We start from the raw sequence: 17283 nt of genomic DNA, 5'->3' as shown, positions 1-17283 counted from the left end.
CTTCGTTCTTGGCTCCTCCAAAATATTTTTTGGCTCAATTTAAAGGTTTTGACTCGGACTGTGACTGGACTTGTTATCCGACTACCCTTTGGATTGATTGTAACTGTGCATGATTCAGACTGAAAAAAGTTATTCTTTGTGTAGCGGACATCGGTACCTCAGCAAAATGATTTAAAGTGTATGACTATTGACTGGTAGAGTTTTTGATTTTGGAATGTTGTTTTCAAGCCCAATGCCTAGGGAAAAGACTACCTTCAAGAGGTGTACCCAATGTAGGGGGAAGATCCCCCTCAACGGACAGTCACAACCAATGTCTCCTATGTTTGACGGAAGGGCATAACACAGCCACATGCTCTGTCTGAAGCTCATTCTCAAAGCAAACTTTAAAAAACAGAGCTGCGCATTTAAGGGTAGTGTTATTGGAGGAAGCCCTAACTCCAAAGGGTGCTTCTATATCTCCAGAGGAGCTGATTGTAACTTTGAAGTCGGCATCGGGAACTGCAATCCAAACGCAGTCTTAAATCCCTGATGCCTAGACTGTTAACATCGAAGGACTCTCCCTTTAAGGAGCCGAGAGTTCCTGAGGCACGCACTTCTCACCATTGATACAAGGATAGGAAATGCAGGTGAGAGGATGACTCAGGCTCTCTTCCTCCCAAAAAGCACAGGGAGAAGAGCAGTGTTCTCTCTAATTTATTTCAACTGTGCGTGGAATGAGTTTCTTTTCTGGGTGGCAGTATCAAGGCTATTGATCAGTATCAGTATCAGTACTTGATACTGATAAGTGGAGTCACTGCTAGAGAAAGGTGCAATCTATCCAGTACCGTGGGCAAACATACATGGGTTGTTGTTGGTTTTTTACTCCCAGTACTTTCAAATCCCCAAATGGGCCGGGGGCATTTGCCCTATAATGGACCTAAGGTGGCTGAATCTATATGTCGAAGTGAGAAAACTCTGTATAATTACATTGCAAGCTATTCTGCCCCTTCTACACAGGGAGGAATGGGTTGCAGCGTTGGAGCTAAAGGACTAGTATTTTCACATTGGCATAAAGGAAAGACATATAAAGTATCTAAGGTTCACGGTGGGCAACAACATTTACCAGTACAATGTCCTACCCTTTGGTCTGGCAACAGCACCCAGAGTATTTACCAAATGCATGACTGTGGTGGTGGCACATCTACACACCCAGGGTGTGACAATTTATCCCTATCTAGACAACTGGGTTCTGACGGCAAAAACAAGAAAAGAGTTACTTTCCCAGATAAATTGCGTGACAGCTCTCCTGGAAAGATTGGGCATCCAAATCAATTGGGAGAAGTCACATTTAGTACCCACCAAAAGACTACAATACATAGGTGGGGTTCTGTATATGGTTCAGCAGAGAGCCTTCCTGCCAGAAGACCGCTTTCAAAGGATACGGAAGTTGGTTCTAGCAATGCAGTTAAGTTCAGTACAAAGGGCACAGACAATACAAGTATTAATGAGTCTGATGATCTCCTGCATGGCCACAGTCCGCTATACCAGATTATGCATGAGGAAACTACAACAATGGTACTTGGCGGCATTCTGCCCAAACGTGAACAGCCAGAACCTTAATCTATGCATACCAAACTCAGTTCTGAATTCACTGTTATGGTGGATAAAGGACATGAACCTTTTAGTGGGAACACCATTCAAGGTACCAATACCAGAACTTTGCATAACAACAGATGCCTGTCTGACAGGATGGGGGGCTTACATGTTGGACTTGGAGGCTCAGGGGCTCTGGAGTACTACTCAAAGATTTGCATATAAATTTTCTGGAACTGCTGGCAACCTTTCAAGCACTGAAGTTCTTTCAAAAACATCTGGGGAAAACCATCCAACTGCAGATGGACAATATGACTGCTATAGCATATGTGAACAAGCAGGGAGGGACGGTGTTCCATTCCCTCTGCAATTTAAGCCAACAGGTATTGAACTGTTGCATATCATAAAAGATACATCTAGTGGCAATACACATAAAGGGGATAAACAATACCCTGGCAGAGGCCTTGAGCAGGTCTCAAGTGCTCCTTCAACAACATGAATGGGAGGTAAACACAAACTGCTTAAAAGGCCTGTTCCAGTCTTGGGGACAACCCATAGTAGACCTTTTTGTGACAAAAAGCAATGCCAAATGCAGTCAATACTTCTCAATAGTGGGTCTAGGAAGATGATTGAAGGGCGATGCATTCCAGTTCCAATGGATGCGCAGTATATTCTATTTGTACCCACCATATTCACTACTCAACAGGGTGGTGGCAAAGATTTTATAGGACAACACCCATTGCATACTGATCACCCTGTGGTGGCCAAGGCAATCTTGGTTTCATCGAGTACTCAGACTATCAGCAGGGGTACATGTACAGTTATGGCAAACATTGGATCTGCTCACCCAGGAGCAAGGACATCTGCTACATCCAAATCTGCAAACATTAAGGCTAATGGCATGGCAGATAAACTTTTAGACAACTTTTTGCAGAATGGTAAAAAGGTGTCCATGAGAAAAAGCTACGGTGCAAGATGGAAACTATTCAGAACATAGACTAAGGCACACAGTTTCAAGGCCAAGAATGCCTCCATAAGGGACATCATAGGTTACCTGACGACCTTAAAGGCAAATGGCCTGGCAAACACCTCGCTGAGAGTACATTTAACTGCCATTTCCTCCTTTCATGGAGGCTGTGATGGGACAACTATGTTCAGTCACCCCGATAGTAAGAGGTTTTTAAAGGGGGTGAATAATCTCTACCCATCAATTCATAGGCCCATGGATAGATGGAGCCTTTTTCTGGTCTTATCAGCTCTAACAGAAGGGCCATTTGAACCCTTGGCAATGGCTAAACCTAAAATGGTTACACTTAAGACAGTGTTTTTTATTGCCACTACCACGGCGAAAAGAGTGAGTGAGCTCACCACTTTGTGTGTTGATGAGCTGTACACAAAATTTCACGATGACAAAGTAATGATGTGATTGGACCCAGAATTCAGAACAAACATCATTTCTGACTTCCACATGGATCAGGATATTGTTCTACCTACCTTTTTCTGCAATCCTGAATCACCTCTGGACAGAGCAATGCACATACATGCTAGATGTACGGCGTGCTCTTCTGTTCTATTTACAGAGGATGTCTGCAATTAGAAAAACCAAACGGCTGTTAGTTACTTATAAACTGAAAGATGGAGGGAATCCAGTCTCACAGAGGATCTCTCATTGGTTAGTGGAGGCTATATACCTGGCCTACAAGATACAGAAGGTAGATCTGCCTAAAGCAGTAAAAGCCCACTCTACGTGGGCGTAGGCATCCTCGACAGTACATTTATCAGGAATTAAGTTCAAAGATATTGAACTTAGCATGGCTGCTATGTGGGTTTTGGAAGATACATTTGTAAAGCACTATGCAGTGGAACTCCACTCAGTAGCAGCAGCTAATTTTGGGAGGATTGTAATCAAACGGGTTTTGCAGTAGCTGTATGCTCTCGCTTTCAGAAACATAAGAACAGCCCTGCTGGATCAGGCCTGAGGCCCATCTAGTCCAGCATCCTGTTTCACACAGTGGCCCACCAGATGCCGCTGGAAGACTACATTCAGGAGTCGAGGGCATGCCCTCTCTCCTGCTGTTACTCCCTTGCAACTGGTACTCAGAGGCATCCTGCCTTTGAGGCTGGAGGTGGCCTATAGTCCTCCAACTGGTAGCCATTGATACACCTCTCCTCCATGAAGTTATCCAAACCCCTCTTAAAGCCATCCAGGTTGTTGGCTGTCACCACATCTTGTGGCAAAGAAGTTCACAAGTTGATTATGCGTTGTGTGAAAAAGTACTTCCATTTGTTGGTCCTAAATTTCCTGGCAATCAGTTTCATGGGATGACCCCTGGTTCTAGTGTTATGTGTGAGAGAGAAGAATTTCTCTATATCCACTTTCTCCACACCATGCATGATTTTATAGACTTCTATCATGTCTCCCCGCAGTCATCTTTTTTCTAAACTAAATAGCCCCAGGTGTTGTAGTCTTGCCTCGTAAGACAGGTTCTCTAGGCCCTTGATCACCTTGGTTGCCCTCTTCTGCACCTTTCCCAGTTCTACAATGTCCTTTTTTAGATGTGGTGATCAGAATTGTACTCAGTACTCCAGGTGTGGCTGCACCATAGTTTTGTATAAGGGCATTATAATATTAGCCGTTTTATTATCAATCCCCTTCCTACTGATCCCTAGCATGGAATAGGCCTTTTTCACAGCTGCCGCACATTGAGTCAACATTTTCAACGAGCTGTCCACCATGACCCCAAGATCTCTCTTTTGGTCAGTCACTGACAGTTCAGATCTCATCAGCATATACTTGAAGTTGGGTTTTTTTCGTCCCAATGTGCATCACTTTACATTTGCCAACACTGAACCGCATTTGCCATTTTGTTGCCCACTCACCCAATTTGGAGAGATCCTTTTGGAACTCCTCATAATCCATTTTGGATTTCACTATCTGAAAGAGTTTGGTATCATCTGCAAACTTGGCCCCTCGCTGCTTACCCTTACTTCTAGATAATTTATGAATAAATTAAAAAGCACCGGTCCCAGTACAGATCTCTGGGGGACCCCACTTCTTACTTCCCTCCACTGTGAAAACTCTCCATTTATCTTTATCTTTTGTTTCCTCTCCTTCAACCAATTAGCAATCCACACATGTGCTTGTCCCCTTATCCCATGACTGCAAAGTTTTCTCAGGAGTCTTTGATGAGGAACTTTGTCAAAAGCTTTTTGGAAGTCCAGGTATACGATGTCAACTGGATCACCTTGATCCACACACTTGTTGACACTCTCAAAGAACTCCACAAGGTTTGTGAGACAAGATTTACCTTTGTGGATGCCATGCTGGTTCTCTCCCAGCAGGGCCTGGTGTTCTATGGGCTTTAGAATTTTATCTTTGAGGATGCTTTCTATCAATTTTCGTGGAACAAATGTTAAGCTAATCAGCCTGTAACTTCCAGGATCGCCCCTGGATCCCTTTTTGAAAATCGGTGTTATATTTGCTACTTTCCAGTCCTTTGGTACAGAGCTTGATTTCAGGGATAAGTTATATATTTTAGCAAGGAGGTTGGCAATTTCACATTTGAGTTCTTTGAGGACTCTTGGATGGATGCCATCCAGCCCTGGTGATTTGCTAGTTTTCAGTTTTTCTATAACTGGTCTATGACCGTAATAAACTTTATCAGTTTTTCCAGGCAGTAATTTTAGAACACCATCTCTTGTCACTGCTCTCTGTCTCAGTTCTTTAGTCTCCATCCCTGAAAAGCCTGTTTCAGGAACAGGTATATGCTCAGTATCCTCTGCCATGAAGACGGACGCAAAGAACTCATTTAGCTTCTCTGCAACCTCCATATCCTCCTTAATAATCCCTTTCACTCCCTCATTGTCTAATGGTCCAACCGCCTCCCTGGCAAGTTTCCTGCTTCTGATGTATTTAAAGAAGTTTTTGTTATTCCCCTTGATACTTTTAGCTAAATGTTCCTCAAACTCTCTTTTTGTCTCTCTTGTTGTCACCTTACATTTCTTTTGCCAGAGTTTGTGTTCCTTTCTGTTCTCTTCATTTGGACAGGCCTTCCAGTTTCGGAAAGAAGTCTTCTTCCCTTTTATGGCTTCCTTGACTTTACCTGTTAGCCATGCTGGCATCCTCCTAGTCTTAGTGGTACCTTTCCTCCTTTTGGGTATACAATCTAACTGGGCTTCTAGTATTGTAGTTTTGAGTAAACTCCATGCATTCTGGAGCAAAGTGACTCTCCTGATTTTCCCTCTCAGCTTCCTTTTCACCATACTCCTCATTTTGGAGACGTTTCTTCTTCTGAAATTTGAAATGTCTGTGTTAGACTTCCTTGGTGATTCTCCCCACGCATGTATGTTGAATTTGATGGCACTATGGTCACTGTTCCCTAAAGGGTCGTCGACACTGACATCATGCACCAGGTGCTGGGTGCCACTCAGGATTAAGTCCAAGGTCGCCTTCTCTCTGGTTGCTTCCAAGACTAACTGTTCTAGGGCACAATCATTCAGTGTATCTAGAAATTTGACCTCTTTGTGTTTTCCTAACTGTGAATTTACCCAGTCTGTGTGTGGGTAGTTGAAGTCACCCATTATTACCGCCCTGCCTCTCCTTGATGCCTCCCTGATTTCCTGCTGCAACTCCCTGTCACTGTCAGCATTTTGATCCAGAGGGCGATAGCAGGTCCCCAGTAGCACGTTTCCTTTCAGGCCTTGTATTGTCACCCACAGGGTTTCTGTGGAGGACTCCAGTCCACCTAGGTTTTCTAGCTTGTTAGATTCTTTGCCTTCTTTAACATACAGTGCTACTCCACCTCCAAGGCACCCCTCCCTGTCCTTTCTATAGAGTTTATATCCAGGGATAACAGTGTCCCACTGGTTCTCACAGTTCCACCATGTTATATGCCCACTATATCTATTTCTGTGTTAGCAACCAAGCCCTTCAGCTTACCCATCTTGGCTCGGAGGCTTCTGGCATTGGCATGTAAGTGCCTATATGCTGAATCTCTCACCTGGTGTATGCTATCTTTCTTTGGACTCTTGGACCAGCTGGCACAGCCTTCTGTCTGCTCTTTATGTGCTTCTGCTCTGTCCCTTCTGTTTTATCTGAATCCTTTGCACCCTTGCACTTTAAAAGATGGCATTTGCCGAACCGGATACTGCCCAGCTCCTGTCGGCTATTCCCCAGGAGTCATTTTAAAAGCTGCTCTGCAATCTTTTTGTTTTTAAGTGCCAGCAGTCTGGTTCCATCTTGGTTCAAGCGCAACCTGTTCCTCTTGTACGGGCCTTGCTTGTCCCAAAATGTATCCCAGTGCCTAACAAATCTAAACCCCTCCTCCTGGCACCAACATCTCAACCACGCATTGAAACCCCTCAGCTCTGCCTGTCTCACTGTACCTGCCAGTGGAACAGGTAACATTTCTGAAAATGCTACCTAGGGGATTCTGGACTTCAATACACTATCTATCAGCCTAAATTTGGCTTCCAAGTCCTCCTGACTACATTTCCTCACATCATTGGTGCTGACGTGCACCACAACACCTGTCTCCTCCCCAGCACTGCCTAACAGCCTATGTAGATGCTGCGTGATGTCTGCAACCTTCACACCAGGCAGGCAAGTCACCGTGCAGTCAACACGTGGGTCACAAACTCATTTCTCTATACCTCTAATGATCGAATCACCCACTACAAGGAGGCCCCCCCCCCGGAGGAGTATCCCCTGTGTGAGAGGATATGGGCTCATCTTCCACGGAAGGCTTCCCTTCTAAAGGAGCATTTCCCTCTTCCTCAAACCGATGTCCTCCTTCCCCGAGACCTTCATTCTCCCTAACAATAGAGGAGCTATCAGCCCTGGAGTGGGGTGCCTCTGCCATGTCCCTGAAGGTCTCGTCTGCATGCCTCTCTGTCTCTCTGAGCTTCTCCAGATCCTCCACCTTGGTCTCGAGGGAACAAACTTGTTCCCTGAGAGCTGAGCTCTTTGCACTGAGCACACACCCATGACTTCTGTCCATGGAGCAAATAGTCATACATGTGGCACTCTGTGCAATACACTGGGAAGTGCCCCTCCCCTGCTGACTTTCTATCTTCATACTGGTTTTGTTGGCTGTTTACAGTATTTAGAGATAGTTTATTAGGCTAGGTCTCAGCTGTAATGGTCAGCTATTTAACTGTCCAAACAGCCTTTCTCAAGAATATGAGGGAGAGATCAGTAATTATATGAGGAAGAGATTTGTACTTATCTTATCTTCTCCACCGGACTCCTTGTGATAACAGGGGCTTGTTCCAGGCTCCCACACACACTTCCCGCTAAACTCCTGCAAAACTCCAATGTCCTGTTTGCTATCCCTTTTGGTTATGCTCTGTTTGCTATGCTCTCAGGCCTTCACCTCTTATGCAGAAAGTAGGTTTTAAACTGAGACACAGAATGTGGGTCAAAGGAATGTGGGACCTCCCACAGCCCTAGCTGACTCTACTCCCTCCAGGCAGGGACAAACAAAAACACTGGAGTTTTCTAGCCCTGGCAAATCACACACACAGACTAGGACTTACTCCTTAAAGAGAAACCAGCCCCTCAAAATCTCCCCTCCTCCTGTTAGTTAGTTTGAAGGGGAAAATGGCTAGATGTTGTTCTGTTTAGAAAAGTTTGCTCACCTCCTGAAGCTGCTTCTGCTCTTCCCAGAGTAGGCTTCACACCTACTCTGGGAACCCACTCCCCCTGAGTAGGAGTGATGTAGCTCGTGAGTCACTCACTTCTAATGGATGTTACCAAATCACGAACCAGATAAACAGTAACAGGTGATCTGGTAGTGATCTAGTAAAATTCATAAAAACCCTCCCATCCATCCCCGCAACAGATACTGCAAGCAATATGTTCCAAGTCTACACACTTAAAAAGAATGGCTGCATTGGAGTAGCCATCAAGAAACTATAAGGCACCAAACCACCAATATAAGGAAGCGCAGGGCACATACAGTGGCGGTTGGTTGGTGCTGCGAGGAGCTAATGAATTTTGCCTCAAGTGTTCTGTGCAGGCTCAGAACCCACTTTTTATGAATGTTACCAGATCACTACCAAATCACCTGCTACAGGTAAGCAACCTGTTCTCAAGAATACCAATGCATTGGGGTAATGGAAATACAGGGGCTGATTGGTTATTTTTATTGTTTACATTTATATCCTGCTCTCTGTCCCAGGAGCTCAGAGCGGTGTACATGATTATTTTTATCCTCACAACAACCCTGTGAGGTAGGTTAGGCTGAGAGATGTACATGACTGGCCCAGAGTCACCCAGTAAGTTTAATGGTTGAATGGGGATTCAAACTCAGGTCTTCCCGGTCCTAGTCTTCCACTCTAACCAATATGCTATGTTGGCTTGTGTTCCTAAGGTGCAAAAACCCCAGGGGAAACAAAAATCCAAGTTAAGTCCCCTACTATGCTCCGCGGGTCCCCTACCATCCTCTGCGGTCCCCAGTGGTCTAGCAATGCCCCCCAAGAGACTCATTTCTGAAAAATTGTGGGGTTTTGTTCTTTCTCTGAAAACAAACCACAAAATGGCTTCTAAGCACAAAATGGCGGTCATTTTGAGGTCATTTCTGGTCAACCCTGATCTGCAAATATGCAGATTTAAACCTCTCCCCCCACTTTTTTTCCTTGTGTATACTGAGGTTGAGTCAGTTACCTGACCACGGATACATGAAACTGTGTATGCTGGATCTGCAAATAATGAGACTGTATTAAAGTCTTCTGTATTACATAGGCACAAATATTTGAGACTGAATGGTTGCATATCAGGTTATCAGAACTGTTAAGGTACTTTATCATAAGAATGGCATGAAAGTTGAGATGAACACCTTAACTTGCAATTTCTATGCTTTTTAGGGAATGAGAGAAAATTTAAAGCATCTTTACACTCATCTTTTTTTGGGTTACTGAATTAGAGTGCCAGCAGACTGAGACAGTTATCTCAGAAAGCTTTGTAAACAGAAAAAATTGGTCAGTGTCAAATAAAATACCCCTCATTATAGTTAATTAGAGGGAAATTTGTAAATGATGATATGGAAATGACTCTTTAAAACAGCATGCACTATCTTGCTTTAACATGTAAGTGAACAGACTAACTTTTAGAAGTCTGTGCTTGCTTTTCTAGTGACAACTTCCTCTTGTGAATGTCTTGTTGATGTATGAGATGTGCGCAGAAAGCTGATGCCAATAGTCATGCATCAAACTCTACTTCATTTAAAGACAGGCAAAATTCCCCAGCAGCATGTTGGCTAGGGATGTTTACAGAACTGGGCAGGGGTGGCTTGAGGGGGTGGGGAGTCTCACTTTAAGGGCGGGGGAGGGTGCACTTATCCCTCCTACCACTGGCGCTCGGTGTTGGTAAAAGCCTTCGGGGCGGCCATGTAACTCTTTGCTGCCCCTTCCCCCTCTTCGGCCGGAGGTACCGAGTGCTCTTACTTGAGTTTAAATTACAACATATGGCAGATTGTCAGACGAGTGCGTGCCTGTCTGATGTGCGTGAGCGTGCCTGCACACACAGTACTTCTGGCCGAAGAGGGGGAAAGGGCGGCAGGGAGGTACACTGCTGCCCCGAAGGCTTTTACCAACACCAAGCACCAGTGGGGGGAAAGCAGGGGGGAGGGGTAAGTGCACCCTCCCCTGCTCTTATAGTGAGACACCCACTTCAAACCCCCCCCCAGTGTTCGAACCTGTACGGAGGCCCATAAAAGGGCTTCCGAACAGGTTTGTGCACATCCCTAATGTGGGCTAGAGCAGCAAGTAGCTGGCTATGAGTTGATTTGTGGGATACAAAACCAAATAGTCCTCTGTACAAGAGAAAAAAGATTGAGCTCAGTGCACATTGGAAACATGAGTTAAAAGAGGACTGTTGCACATAATTGTTCAACATATCTGACCTTGCATCACTTCTAAAAAAAACTGTAATGTAAACATATCTTAAACTGAGCAGAAATAAGCCTCATAGGCAAGCAGATATCAATTCTTTCATTCCCACAAACCCAGTTCTTGCGTTAATCACTTTCCCCCACTTTCCTGCTGTATCTCAGAGAAGGAATAGAGGTAAGAGGAGGATACACCCGAGAGCAGTTGCCTCAGCCCATGAACTTCTCACAGTTTTAAATAAAGGTAAAGTGTGCCATCAAGTCGATTTTAGACTCCTGGTGCCCACAGAGCCCCGTGGTTTTCTGTGGTAGAAATACAGGAGTGGTTTACCATTGCCTCCTCCCGCACAATATGAGATGATGCCTTTCAGCATCTTCCTCCAGTGGGGATTCGAACTAGCAACCTTCTGCTTGTTAGTCAAGCATTTCCCCACTGTGCCACGTAAGGTGACGTTGTTAGTTAAACCCCCATTGAATTATTACCATTTTGTGGCTGCCACACTAGATAGTTTGCTAGTACAGTCCTTCTGCATAAGAAAGTTGTCCTTAAGCTGTTGTTGTGTCCGCAACCCTTGTTCTCCTCTAAAAGCTGTTCTTTTAATAGTTAGTACTGATAAGTGCCATTTTTATTTTTTAAGACTGCAGTTACGAGAAGCTATCAGGGAGAGAAACATCTATCATCCAGAAGAGAAGGGCCTGAAAGAGGAGGAGGGGGGAAGAATTGAGAAAAGGTGGAGATTTTTTAAAATTATCATAGTTCTAGAATTTTGTATATACTCAGGTATGCTTACTCTGAGGAAGTGAAGGTAGCTGCTAGTGGGGCATACGTTTCTCCTCCAAGCTCTCTTGCACTCTGTGTCTTTAATGAGGCAAAGGTGCATTGATTCACCTCTTCAAAATGAATAGCTATGGGCCACTTCCTTCTTCAGGTCCCTTCCCTGTGTAAATTAATGGCATTGGTGTAACCTCTGTTATGTTAACATACTTTTTTTAATTTCTTAAAATATCATTCTGTGGGCTTATATAGCCATAGTATTTATGTATTTATCATGTTCTAGAGCACTTCCCAGCAAACAAAAATTGACCATGACTTGCTCAAAGCAGGGATTTGAATGGAAGTCACCAAACATCCACTTTACTTCACTACATTCTATTTAGAATTTCATTCTAAACTGCTTGTCCTCCGCCTGGAAAAAACAATAAGCATTGCTGTTAGAATGTATGCACTCTCTCTTTCTCCCGCCCTTTAGTTACATTTGGTGCATCTCAAAGCCATTTCCCCTTAGTCAGGGTAGAAGTAAATACTAGAAAGAAGTTCCAAACCCTATGTTTTCTTAGTAAAGTGAATGCAGTGGTGGGGGTTTACAGGAGAGAATCAACAAGTAGAAGGGGTGTTTAATTCTTCCCTTCAAATGCCCCCTGAAGGGACTGTCTTTCAAGCTGGATGTTTCCTCAAACTGGACTCCTAAAAATAAAAATAAGTCTGGCTGCAGGAGGGACTGCTGGGGGTGGGCAGGAGAGTTTCGGTGAGTGCAGAGCAATTAAGTATCTTTCTGTCTCGCCCACCAATATCCCCCCCCCCCACAAGTGCCCTTTCTGTCTTTCATTACTCAGAGAAACTTTGATTTGGGAATGCTGGTTTGCCAAAATAGTGTCAAATGATTTGAGCACTTTCATGTAGACAATGTTTCACACTCAGTAGCTGGTGTATGCAAGACCTATCCTGCATAGTATCTAGAAAAGTGTCTATCCAAACTGGTAACTTTGAAAATATCAGTGTATAAGGCATAAGGATGAAGTGCTTCCCAAACATGATAGATTGTATATCATGATTTCAGGATGCTAAAAGTTGTCGTTCTCATAACCAATCTGGTGTGTGTGTGTGAGTGTGAGTGAGAGAGAGAGAGGGAGAGGGAGGAGCAGATGGGAAGGCAGGCTCTTACCTTCCTGCTCCCACATGACACGAGCCTCTTCTGGGCTCTGCCACTCATCCACCCACTCAAGCAGTGCAGCGGCCAGCTCCAAAGCTCAGATGGGAGGAGGAAAACTTGTGGTGTGTCCCTCAGAATCCCACAATGCACTGCGTGCACGGAGGAGCAGCTGCCCTCAGCATTACAGCAGCTCTGTTCTGTCCGGCCCCTCCCCCCCTGACTCTCTTGATTAAAATGGCTGCTGGCTACCATTGAGCAGTTTTGCAAGTGGCCCTTGTGCAAACAGCCAAAGGAGGAGGTGGTAAGCGGTTTGTTCTCCTCCTCCCTCACTTTTAACCTGGGTAGCCAATCTGGGCTAACCAGGGATGGAGCTTCTGGGTTGGGAGGGCTCCTGGTACCCCAGATGACCAGAGCTACCTGGGATAACCCAGATAGCTCTGGTTGTGAGAATAGCTACGTGATCTCTCTGTAAACTGTGGTGATATTGCTAAAAAACAAAAAAAGTCAAGAACTTGAGTTTAAATTACAACATATGGCAGTTTGTCATTTAGAATTTGAACCTGATATTTGTCCTTTGGCTCGTAACACTGGCTGAAAAATGCACTCTTTAATGGTCCAGTTCTAAGAACTGTGCTGAGGGCAAGGCAGTATTGCATAGGATCAAGCACTAGGTTTTCTGGCTTGTCAGGAATAGGATTATGTTTCACCTGCTCTAGCTCATATCCCTACTTGTCTCACTACAATTAAAGAAGATTAATAGGCCTCAGTGTAAGGTGCTTGAATGCTTCTTCATGTAAGAATTTGACTGGCACAGTTAAGGCTGAACTGTTGTAGTAGTGATCTATCAGTAGTTAGGAGGCCAACTTATATTTATTTATTTAACATATTTCTATACTTCCCAAAACATATGTCTCTGATATAATCCGTCCTATAGACTTCTATTAGTCTATATCTGACATACAGCAAAATAGTAAATTTTATTATAAAGCTTAATTTATAGGAGAGTTTTTGCATGCTTTAGGGGAAGATGGTGACCAGAACTGTGTTCTGCTCTACAATAACAATTTGTAGTTCTCTGAAGACATACCACACATTGCCCCTAAATGGTTCTTTGTTGCCAAAGCTCATTTGCCTTTCCATTTCCAAATGTGACAATTGTGCTGGTTAACATTGCTATTGAGAGACTATTTGCAAATTAGCAGCAATTTTAACTCTTGTAAAATGTTAGAGGTTGTAGAGTGAAATGTTGCTGACAGAAATTTTTATTAGTAGCACAATTTTCTTCTCGCACTCTCCCCTCCCTCCCTCCCTCCCTCGCCATGCAGGACTGCTTACCACAGGATTTGGCTTCATGCACAGTGTTTTAAGGGTCAACACATGTTAATGTGCTGTATTGTAAGAAATACAGTACACTACAATTATTGCAGAATGCAAGTGTTTGTTTAAAAAATGTGTTGTTCTTCTAGATATGAACAAGACAGTGGTCATGACAGTGGGAGTGAAGACATCGTTGTTGAGTCCTTGCAGCCTTTCACACTGATAACCTTAGGCATGAAGAAATTCTTTGTTCCTAAGGCATCCCCTACTCCAGCTGCTCCCAAAGATTCTGTGAATAGAGTTCTTCCCATGCCATCATGCATTGGAATCTGCCTTGACTGTGACAAAGGCAAAGTTGGATTCTATGATGCAGACCGGATGAAGTGTCTTTATGAACGTCAGGTGGACTGCTCTGGTAAAATGTATCCAGCTTTTGCACTGATGGGGAGCGCAGGAATTCATCTGGAAGAAACAGTTGCAGCAAAATATTTGGAATACCAAGATGAAGACATGTAATGCCCAAGGATCCATCTTTAGCATTCTGTCTTAATTACATCATATCTCCTAGGTGTGTTTGCTGCACTTCTGCTTTTGAGTCTGGGTTCTGTTTTTTTCATTGCAGAAAGAAATGTCCACTTTTATCAGTTGTCTAGTGACTGCAAAGATCTGCCTGCTGTTTGGTCTGCCTTTTGGTATGCAGTGACCCTGGATACTTGCAGCATTCAGAAAAAGAATTGGATTAGCAGGCTCATTGCCTTTTCATAAGCTGGAAACCTGCCTGTCTAATTCAAATCCCAACTTAGCTGTCACTGCTGACATTCACATTCCATTTTTTCAAAATGGAAGTAGACTCCACATAATAGTGCATTTTTTGTGCATTATACATTATGTATACTCCTCACTTCAATCAAAGTCTGTTATGGCTGCAATACATTGAGTGTTCAGGTGTCTTAGTAACTCTTTGTATGGATGCAAGATACATTATGAATCTGTGCTTCGACTGAATACTGGTAACATTTATTGGATAGATGGTGAATCACCATGATTGTATCTAATCTGGATCTATTGTGACTACTTCTATTTACTTTTTAACTGTACCAATGATTAGTAGAAAGGTTCTTGTGTGTGTTCTCAGTATTGTAGGTTATTTCCTACATGCTGTATTTAAGAATTTTTAAGTGCAATTTTTCTTGAAACATCAGACCATGGTGTTAAAACACTCTGCCTATGTGAAATTCTTCTGGAAGGGATAAAATACAGGCACAAGTGGTAATATATATAGAGATTTTTTTTTAAACTGTTCTTTGTTGGTACTTTTTTTTTATACCTTAACTTTGTAAAACAAAGAATTTTAGTGTGTTTAGAATAAAGTGCACTGACAATTAAAGTTGAGACACTTTTGCCTTAAGGTGTCACTTTCAGTCCAAATATGTTAGTACAAAGCAATCCATGCAAAATTATCTAAAACTCCATATAGTCTGCTCATCTAATGGAAAATGTTGCTCCAAACTGAAGTCTGTTCAAGCACTGCAATTCTGATCATAACGTTTTTATAAAAAATGTAAATAAATGTGTGTGGTATTCTACTAAATACTGTTTTTAAAAATGCAGTAATTTTTTCTAGATTTGACATTTGTTAGTCATTCTGGCTGACATCTAAACTAAATTACTCTGGAGTAGTCCCACTGAAGTTAATGGGACAAGTTAGTCATGATTAACACCACATTAACGTCAGTGAAACTACTCTGGAGTAGTTTAGTCTGATGCAAATCTCTGGATCTTAAACTACAGCCCAAAGCATTAATTTTTAGCCTGTGTTTGAGATGCTGACTAAGCCATAACTTATTTATTGTACAGTGAAGTGATAATCTTTAAAGAATCCTAGATCATAACTTAATCTACTGACTGGACCCTTCTGCCACATTTTATGCACCCTACTGTTTGAAATAAACTGTGATAGTTCTGGGCATTAGTGGAATGTTTCGGACATTACAAAGAAAAAGTGGTGCTTGCTTTTCAGTTTAAGGGACCAGGGAAAATTTACCCAATAGCTATATAGAGGCTTTTGCTTTTCACCAAAATGAAAAACTTCTTAGTTAAATTATTCTAAACTATCCAGAAAGGTTTTTTGGTTTGTTTTTTAAACCCAGTTTCTACCTAAAGAGAGAGCACTTTACATACAGACTAAGCTAAAACTTGTGTGGATTGTTCACAATATAGCTGCTATAACTAACAAATCTGTTAGGGACTACTGTGCGCTACAAAACTCTATACAAGTGTACATCATGTAGACAGTTTTCAGAAAAGGAATTATTTGAAGCTTTAAAACCATAAGGCCTTGTTTGAAAATATTGTGAAGTGGAAATGTAACTTTCTCAAGAAATTTTTAAATAAAATATGAAAAATGAAATGGCCTGTTTTTATTATGTTCCACTTGGTATTTACTAATGGCAGACTGTTCATCCGCTGACAATTGGATGGCGGTATGGGAAGCTGTGTTCTGGTTGTAATTTGAAACATTAGTCTTTGACAAAAATGGCAAGCTGTTCAAAACTTTATTTTTCCTTCTTCCTTTCCTTAATTGAACAATCCTGGTAAGTTTTGCCACTTCAGCCATGTCTCCCATTTTCTACAACCATTTCTTAGTTTTGTAGCTGCTGTGGTGCATCATTCAGAGGCAATCATAAGTTTCCAAATTTCTATAGGCTGTTCAGTTCTTAATAGCAATCTCAAGAAAATATTTATTGGAATATCTTAGTTGGTCACTAGCGGTATATTTTTTTCTCCAATGTACTTGTACATTTGGACTAGAATATCAGATTTGTAAATAAAAAAGTCTGCTCTTGACTTACCCTGCTAACAATTATTACAGCTTTTGTAGTGTGTGTGTGAGAGAGAGAGAGAGAGAGAGAGAGAGAGAGAAATCCTGTATGGGTAAGCTATCTGTAGTAAACCTTTACAGTTTATTCCATGAAAAGCTGCTGGGCTTTTGAGATTTCCCTATGTTTCTTCAGGGATTGTAGTACCAATCATCTTTTTGCATTTTATATCCGCCCCCTGCTTCCAGCATGAGTAATAAAGAATATGTTGTAAATATAAATTTCTTAATTGTCTCAGTGTCTTCAATATTTATTTAAGGTGGGTAGCGTCCAGTGCAGCACTGGCACAACAGTGCTAATGTAAGCCATTCCCCTGCTGCTGCTCCTCCTTGCTGCAGCTTCCTGAATGCCCCCCCCCCCCAACCCAGTTTGGAATTTGGCATTGCAAGCATTTATTTAAGGAGTTTAAGAGAACAGGTAAGGCCTTTATAATATTTACCTGGGAATGCATCTGGTCCAGAAGATCTTGTTTTCAAATTGTTGTAACTCTTAATGTAGTTATAGAACCTTCCAATAATAATCTGTGCTGTTCATCCAACTTCAGCTATTTCTTCAAACGAGTTTTTTCTTGTGGCTGTTGTGAAATTAAATAATTTCATGAATTCTGCAGTAAACTCTTTACTGGCCGTTACATACTTTTGAGTGCCCTCGAAGTACTGCAGGGATATTTTTCTTCTAACTTTTGAGAAAATAGCC

The 17283-nt window shown here is 42.6% G+C and overlaps 1 protein-coding gene across 5 annotated transcripts in view; it reads left to right on the top strand.

Moving 5' to 3' along the window:
• TRIM36 (tripartite motif containing 36) overlaps window positions 1–16118 on the top strand; it is a 71102-nt gene extending 54984 nt beyond the window's left edge. For 4 of the 5 annotated variants that reach the window (XM_053299890.1, XM_053299888.1, XM_053299889.1 and 1 more), the window contains exons 10-11: window positions 11099–11191; window positions 13858–16118. In XM_053299890.1, coding sequence (XP_053155865.1) covers window positions 11099–11191; window positions 13858–14224 — 460 coding nt within the window. In that variant the 3' untranslated portion in view covers window positions 14225–16118. The remainder of the gene's footprint in view (window positions 1–11098; window positions 11192–13857) is intronic. The other variant, XM_053299887.1, reaches the window with a different exon arrangement.
• The last annotated feature ends 1165 nt before the right edge of the window (window positions 16119–17283 follow it).

The sequence above is a fragment of the Hemicordylus capensis genome, chromosome 2, assembly GCF_027244095.1.
Source record: "Hemicordylus capensis ecotype Gifberg chromosome 2, rHemCap1.1.pri, whole genome shotgun sequence".
Lineage (NCBI taxonomy): Eukaryota > Metazoa > Chordata > Lepidosauria > Squamata > Cordylidae > Hemicordylus > Hemicordylus capensis.
The sequence above is the reverse complement of the archived record's forward strand: the minus strand, read 5'-3'. Positions and strand labels throughout refer to the sequence as shown.